This window comes from Macrobrachium rosenbergii, chromosome 1, assembly GCF_040412425.1.
Source record: "Macrobrachium rosenbergii isolate ZJJX-2024 chromosome 1, ASM4041242v1, whole genome shotgun sequence".
In the NCBI taxonomy this organism is placed as follows: Eukaryota; Metazoa; Arthropoda; class Malacostraca; order Decapoda; family Palaemonidae; genus Macrobrachium; species Macrobrachium rosenbergii.
In genome coordinates, this window is record NC_089741.1 from 36,614,154 (window position 1) to 36,622,820 (window position 8,667).

At 40.2% G+C, this 8,667-nt stretch overlaps 1 protein-coding gene across 1 annotated transcript; it reads right to left on the bottom strand.

The window, feature by feature from the left end:
* Positions 1–2,734: 2,734 nt before the first annotated feature.
* On the bottom strand, positions 2,735–7,739 carry LOC136840212 (lactosylceramide 4-alpha-galactosyltransferase-like). The gene is made up of 6 exons (XM_067106753.1): positions 7,623–7,739; positions 5,796–6,067; positions 5,462–5,560; positions 4,029–4,225; positions 3,213–3,436; positions 2,735–2,900 (listed from the first exon to the last, which is right to left on the bottom strand). The coding sequence occupies exons 1-6, from the start codon at positions 7,737–7,739 to the stop codon at positions 2,853–2,855; spliced, it is 957 nt and encodes a 318-aa protein (XP_066962854.1). The 3' UTR covers positions 2,735–2,852.
* Positions 7,740–8,667: the final 928 nt, after the last annotated feature.

Below are 8,667 nucleotides of genomic sequence, written 5' to 3' on the forward strand. Positions count from 1 at the left end.
CATCGACACAGACTAAAACTAAATATTTGAAAGGTTAATGAAAAGTGCATTTAATGCTATATTTTTGCACAATAAGTTGCGCCACAAGCCAATGGTCACCATAATTGTGTATTAAGTGAAGACAGTGGTTAGTTGCATTTTGATCATTTTCGAAAAGACACTAAAACCACCCAGAATAGTTAATTTATAATAGTTTAATACGACAACAAAACAATTTCATTGCGGTTCTTAATGATAAGGAGACATTTCTCGTCACGAAGGCAGAGGTGAGCAGATGAATAAACGTTCTTAGCTGACGAGTGTGAGAGCCATAAACGTTCTTAGCTGATGGGTAGAGGGCCATAAAACCTTGGCTGTTGACAGAAGTTTTCATAAGTAATTCTTATCTGTTGGTTAAACGTTCTTAGCTGATGAGTGAGTGTTCGGGGGCGTGATGCCAAACGTTCTTACCATAAACGTTCTTGGCTGATAAACAAACAGAGCCATAAACGTAGTGAGAGAGCCATAAACGTTCTTAGTTGAGTGAGAGCCATAAACGTTCTTGGCTTCCATAAACGTTCTTAGTCGGCGAGCCATGTTCTTGGCTGATGGTGAGAGAAATAAACGTTCTTAGTTGGTGAAGCCACGTTCTTGGCTGATGGTGAGCCATAAACGTTCTTAGTTGGTGAGAGCCATAAACGTTCTTGGCTGATGTGAAAGCCAGATCTTGATAGTGACCATAGTTCTTGGCTGATTTTAGCCGTAAACGTTCTTAGCTGAGTGAGTGTTCTTGGCTGATGGAGCCATAAACGTTCTTAGCCAGAAACGTTCTTTGTTGAGTGAGAGAGCCATAAACGTTCTTAGTTGAGTGAGAGCCATAAACATTCTTGGCTGATGAGAGCCATAAACGTTCTTAGAGGCCATTCGTGGTTGATGAACGTTCTTAGTTGAGTGAGAGCCATAAGAGATGGTGGAGAGCCAGAAAACGTTTTCCTTAGTTGGTGAGAATATAAAAGTTCTTGGCTGATGAAGTTCTTAGAGCGGGGCCATAAACGTTCTTGGCTGATGAGTGAGAGAGCCATAAACGTTCTTAGTTGGTGTTGTTCTTGGCTGATGGATGGAGAACAGTTGAGCGACCATAAACGTTCTTGGCTGATGGTGATTCTTAGTTGAGTGAGAGCCATAAACGTTCTTGGCTGATGAGTGTGAGAGCCATAAACGTTCTTGGCTGATGAGTGAGAGAGCCATAAACGTTCTTAGTTGAGTGAGAGCCATAAACGTTCGTGGCTGATGAGTGAGAGAACCATAAACGTTCTTAGCTGAGTGAGAGCCATAAACGTTCTTGGCTGATGAGAGCCATAAACGTTCTTAGTTGGTGAACCATGAAGTTCTTGGCTGATGGTGAGCCATAAACGTTCTTAGTTAAGTGGAGAGAGCTGTTGGTAGAGAGCCATAAACGTTCTTAGCTGGTGGTGAGTCATAAACGTTCTTGGCTGATGGGTGAGAGGGCCATAAACGTTCTTAGCTGTTATGTGAGCTATTCATGAACGTTCTTCGCTTGTAATTGAGAAAGCCATAAACGTTCTTACTTGATAAGTGAGGGAATCAAACGCTCTTAACTGTAAGTAAAAGGGAGCCACAAACGTTCTTACTTAATAAGTGGGGAATCATGAACATTCTTCACTTGTAAGTGAGGAGCCTTAAACCTTCTTATATCATAAGACATAAAATAACATTTCTTTCCATATTTATTGATTATTCTCATTATGGATTCTCCACGACTTATATTTTCAGCAGAGAGAGTAATAACATTCGCTTTACATTGTTTTCTTAAGAATGACAATCAGACATTCACATTCGCAATGACATCATTCGCCGACGATTACAAACACTAATCTTGCTGGTCAATAACAAAACACGAAATAAATAAAACTTAGGTAATTGAAAAATATGAAATGAGAAATAGAAAGACACTCAAATCTTTGGTTAACTGGGGCAATCTGCCTGTGATTCAATATCTGGACGATTTCTTACGATTCAATATCTGGAGGACTGCCTGCTACGATTCAGTATCTGGAGGACTGCCTGCTACGATTCAGTATCTGGACGACTTCCTACGATTCAGTATCTGTACGACTTCCTACGATTCAGTATGTGGACGACTGTTTAGGTTTCAGTATCTGGACGACTGCCTACTACGATTCAGTATGTGGACGACCGCTCAGTCGCGATTCTTCTGGTGTTGGGGCAGAACGTAGACGCGGCTTGGTCGTAGATGCTACCCGACCCTTTCAAGATCGGCTGGTCGTAGCTCAGCTGGTTCCAGAAATGGATCATGTACGACGATGGGTATCTCTGTGGCGATAGATACATATTGATGCATATTACAGATGAGATACATATTGATGCGTTTAAGCGTTTACCGGAGAGGGGAAATACGTTGTCTGGGATTATACAGTTAGAGAGTTGAAACTTGAGAAAGTAATCAGCTTGATCTTTTTATTCTCAACACTGTTAGCATACCAAGGGCTATTATAGGTGTGCCCACCTGTCATTAAGTGCCGTGACCTATAAATTATTCAGGTAACCTCACAATCAAATGCTCGTACATATGACAGATTCTAAAGCATGTAATCGTTTTATCCTGTTACTGACTACGAGCAATGAAATGGAGACTGAAACACTAAAGATATTTTCATAGATTTGACTGAATTTTGTTACTGAGAGAAATCTTACCTTCCTAATTGGCCTCGGGTCCTGGGGCATGAACAAAGTCTTCCATATGACCGAAGGAATCGGGTAAAAGGATCTGATAGGAAGCAAAGATACGCCAAGGCATCTTTTCTTCTTGTCCTTCACGTCACACAGATCTTTCAGGATCTAGTGAAGACGATGGGTCCGCTGGAACCCCATTTCTCGGGCTGTTGTAAGAGAGAACCAGGAGGAGGAATGATTCAGTTTTGCTTCGGATGCAATGGAAAATCTTTGGTTAATTTGCTATGCCAGTATACATGATTACATCAATCGATTACTAGGCTGATGTTTGAAAGCTCGCCCTTGTGTAGCTTAATTTAATCAGCTGATGAGCCTAATACAATCTCATCTATAATTTATCATTACTAATTCATAATTTATCATTGTTCAGTTGAGATGAAAATCACTTGTTTTGTCATCTTCAGTTCACGATTCTTATTTTTTGAAAAGGACTCCCCCCCAAAATTTATACATTTTACCTGAAAATTATCTTTTATATACTCCATGACCAACTTCAGAACGGGATGGTGTCTGGAAAAGTGAAAGACGCCAGAGCCCAGAGTGAATCCTTCCTGCCAGGCGATCATGTTGGTCAATTGAGTCACCTGTCGAATGCACACGACGTCACTGTCTGCGTACAAGCCTCCCATCTTCCACACGACTGCCAAACGCATGATGTCGGCTAGGTTGATTTCAGGCCACGCTGTTCAAGCCAAAAATTTACAGTCAGTTCTTGAGATGGTTACTGGGCATTAATTGTGAACAACATATGTTAGATTTTGAATAGATACTAACTAAAAGGGCATTTATGATTAAATTCCTTTCTGGTGAGTATTTGTTAGAATATTTCTAAATGACCTAGAAAGAGAAGATAGGACGGAATGTGAAATTTATAAGAACCTTCCTGTCAAGGAATTGTAATGATTTTTCCTTGGACTTCCTCGGACGGGGAAAAGACAAATGAGGAACGGTGGAACTAATAAAACAAAGTATACAGAAAATGTTACTTTTTCATTAAATAATGTATCTGTAACCAAAAATAAAACTTAATATTTACGTAGACTGGTTCTTCACTTAGATTACCTGAGGTAGAACATCAGCTTTAACTGATAACAGAAGAAGGATAACAACTCCTTTCAATGCGTCTTAGCTGTGTGGTTGGCGTCCAGAGATCCACAACAGGCCTCTTATCCATTCCAACACATTCCCACACTTACAGGCCGCCTCTGAGCTGGAGCACCTGCTGGCATAAGGCCAGCAATGTAAAAACAACCAACCACAAATGATCTGCTTACTGTTATTTTTCCTCCACAGTCCTGCCGTGTATATATCCTCCAGGGGCGTGTTTGAGAAAACTGTCTTCAAGTCGACTTTGGCCACCCGCAAGTTCTTGTAGATCTGGGTCAGCGAGGGAGCTAGGTCATCGCTTTGATCTGCCACAGGCGAGGTCATGATGTACCATACGAGGGCATCCGGGTTCTGCTGGGCTAAACTGAAATGAAGAAAAGTTCATTAAAAAGGACGGATGGTTCCACTGGGCTCAACTGGTTATGGTGGACGCATAATTTGGTCCCTTCGGTAGGATCGGATGGTTGTGAGTGTCCCTCTTCCAAACCAGCGACCATCACACTGAGGGCTTTGGTGCGCACTCATAGGCAAGATCTGTCCAGTCTACTTTTAAGTGGGGCCATCTCCTTCAGCCGTCATGACCTGATATGCTGTGATGACAACTGGGCAAAACAATAAATAAATAAGCCACATCCTTCAGCGGCAAGGTATATGTACATTTGTTGTAAAGCAACATAATTCATTGACTTGTCTGAAAGACGACGTAATTTTACCATGGAAAGAAAGAAGGACATTTCAAAGCAGAGAGAGAGAGAGAGAGAGAGAGAGAGAGAGAGAGAGAGAGAGAGAGAATCATCAAAGCAGAGGGTATCCGCACGAACATTAAAACATGTTGAAGAAGATCACCAGAAAAAAACATATATTTGCAAGAGTGCTTTAGTATGTCATTCAGATAAATCATTGCCTTGTCTAGCACAAAGGAGATATTACGATGAATAGTATAACTCACGAACGGTAACTTCAGAGTTCCACATCTGTCAAGTGTAAAACAATATGCACTATGTACTCTCCGCTGAGAGAGAGAGAGAGAGAGAGAGAGAGAGAGAGAGAGAGAGAGAGACTCAACTTTGTCATTTTTTCATTATTAAAAAGGCAAACATTCGCCCTTTATTCTGTCAGTATTTCAATGCGTAAATAGCTGAGCTTTCTACATATTTGATTTTCATCAGATCAAAATCACTGCAAGTGGAGTCTCACGATATCCTTTATTTTTTCCAGTATCGAAGTAAGTTCATTCAAACTGTGGAATCAATCTCTAAACACGACAATGGATTGGTTTCCTGGTAATTATCGATAGAAGAAGGCAAAATATCTTCTATTACTTAAATTTCTTTGTATTTTGAAGGCGATTTCCACTGAAATCCTTTGAATATCATGTGAATGTGTGCAAGAGATTTCATATTTCATTGATTTTTGAAGTGACTTTTGAGATTCTGTATGATTTTACCTTCTTCCAAGCGCACTCATGAAAACCAACACCTGGATGCAAATTATGAATATGCCAACAAGGTTCCGAGGACCCATTCAACTGTAGTTTAAACAAAGAGGAGTGGAAATCAAACAAAAGGTTATGGAAGACACTCGATGCCTGTTTGTTTACCTTTCAACCGCACACCACACTCGATAAGACGGCTTGGGGTTGCAGGAGCTCTCTTGCAGAAAGATGTTGTAAGGAGCAGACCTCCATTCAGACTCGTAACTGAAAAAAGTGGGATATTATTACGAAAAAAGAATAAACATACTTGACGAAAACACGTAGGGTCACAATCAACCACTTATTTGGTAAATAGGAGCGAATGCAGTGCAGGGAGACAGGGGTAGGCGTGAGAAACACTGAATGTCCCTGTGTCCCTACTCTGCATACAACCCGATAAATATGTCATTATGTATCATTACACTCATGTACGCAAGAATTAGTGTATAAAATATATCACCTGAAAAGGTCATCCAATTGCAAGGACCTTCCCTGAGGCGCTGAACTGGAGAGAGGGCATCCACCGCCGTCCCCTGGAGTCCTGAATTCATCTGACGAAGACGGGACCGTCGAAGGAACTTCGAGTTGTCCCGTTGGGACATTGAAATGGGAAGATGCTGAATCGTTTTCTGTTTGGAAGAGAAATGTGCTGTTCAGAATGCAGAGCACAGAATTTAAGCCAAAGGCGAGTCTTGCTTCAGTGCCTGAAATACTTGGCATAGGTGACAGGGTCTAATTTTTGACAAATAATAGCACAGAAATTTTGCTTTGCTTCACTCTCGTTCCATAACAGAACCTTACTTTTTAAATACAATTTTCATTGGTTACAGGTTGCTCCATGAACAAGAGCCTGTGCTGGTATAAGGCCAACTGAATCTACAACAACAACAAAATTGAATACCCCACAAGCACACATTTAAGAAAGCGTCAGTGGGTCTGCCCAGACTGTTCTATCTTCCTCCGTTTTTCCTTTTCCAAACGCATGTAAGACGAGATTAGCACCAGGGCTAATTTTTTTATAGCAAAACGAAAAGATAATCGCCTACTGTATTATGTACACACATTATGTATACATATATATATATATATATATATATATATATATATATATATATATATATATATATATATATATATCCCAAATAATAAACATCGCCATGCACAAACCGTATAGACGGAAGGAACCCGCAACTAACCGCACATCATACGGGCCACACCGAGCGGCACGTCTACGAAGAATCTTAAAATATCTTTAAGTATCACTGGAACATTAAGCTCAGAACGCTGTGGTGTTATCTGTCGTGAATCCGCATTCACGCCAATTTGGTGGTCTGTGAACAGGGTTGTGTCCGATTCTGGTTCAGCAGTGTAACGGTTAGATGAGAAAAGAAGCGTTAACAATTATGTTTCTCTCTCTCTCTCTCTCTCTCTCTCTCTCTCTCTCTCTCTCTCTCTCTCTCTCTCTCTCTATATATATATATATATATATATATATATATATATATATATATATATATATATATATATATATTCTTTATTAATCTGTTAATTTGTCTTTTCTTTTCTAGTAACTGATCTCTTCTTTCTGTATTTCCAGTTACCTTCTGTTACTTCTTTCTAATGAACATCTTAATATTCTTTGGAAGCTTGAATTTCAAGTCAGTGGCCCCTGTGGGTTTGCTCCATATGAACAGGGTTCAACTTCTGAATAATAATAATAACAATAATAATAATAATAATAATAATAATAATAATAATAATAATAATGCTGACCTTCGAATGCCACCTCATATGAAAATCGTACGCGAGACAGCATGCGAGAATGTGTGTGTAAACAGCAGTATTGAGAGAGAGAGAGAGAGAGAGAGAGAGAGAGAGAGAGAGAGAGAGAGAGAGAGAGAGAGAGAGCGTAGGCTAATAATGACCTCCACTCGCAATGCAGCCAGAACTCGTGAGATAAATGCCCAAAATACTGAAACTTGTCCGATTCGATAATCGCGTTTATTGAACTCGCATGCTGGAACCGTCCGCACGGCGCAAAGTCCAGCGCAAGACCGCGCCGAAAGCAGGAAACCGAACGAGAAGTCGCATCGTGTACAGTACATACACCAAGCTAATTAACTGCCATAGAGAAATATGAATTTGTTCTTCGGCTTGCACCCTCTTCATTTAACATCATGTATTAGGAGAGGCTTGACTGACTGATTTACGGTTACTAAAACTGGCGTCGCAAAGGTTCTAAGGTTCCCTTAGAAAAATATCGAAGGTAAATCGGTCGCTTCCTTACGGTACTTTTCTGGCTACTGTTGTCATTTTTCTCCGTGTCATATGACAACCGTTGTTCTGGCAAACGGTTTCCCATAAGGGCGAAGATAATCTTAATGAGTTGGTCAATAATCGTCATGAAGATAATGTGCAGTAGTACACTTTGAAGAGATCACGACAAGTGACGGAACAGCTGTGGTGTTGTGTTCCCAGTAGATGGAACAAAGATTCAATCATCGTTTCTTTATCCATCAACTACATTTGGAAGAACGCAAAAGATTTATAAAGCATTGGGGAACTAATACAAGGGTGATCAACAACCAAAAAGCCATCGAATTCAACGAAATCTACGTACATGAAAACCTTGCCCCAAAAGCATATATATATGTATATAAATATATATATACAGTGTATATATATATATATAATTATATATATGTACACCATGAATCAAAAATATACACGGTATACATTTATCTGTCCTGTCATCCACTATAATAATAATAATAATAATAATAATAATAATAATAATAATAAGAGAGAGAGAGAGAGAGAGAGAGAGAGAGAGAGAGAGAGAGAGAAGACTTATCGAAACCCTCATGAGATGAACCTTACATCTTGGATAATAATCCTCCCCTGTAGACTAAGTACATTTACAAATTTACCGGCATTATGAGTGCTCCCAGACGATTCTCTCTCTCTCTCTCTCTCAACGCCTAAACTGCTACGCACAGTCAAGCAAAATAAACCGCAAGCAATAAACTACAAAATGATTTACGGTTGTCTGAGTCTCATCTGTTTCGACGGAAGTGTCAACAATGCACATTTCCGGCTCCGGCGTAAAACTACAGGCAATGATAACGGTCAAAGCGAACAATTATCTCCTCCGCCTCCCCCTCCTCCTCACTCCTCCTCCTCCTCCTCCTCTCCTTCTTCGGCGTTCGCGGTCAGACAACGGCCCTAAAGAAGAAAGAAGAAGAAGAAGAAGAAAGAAGAAGAAGAAGAAAAGGGTGGGAGTACCAAGAGTAGGTTTCAAGATTGTCAGTGCATTTGTGGAAAAGAGAGTG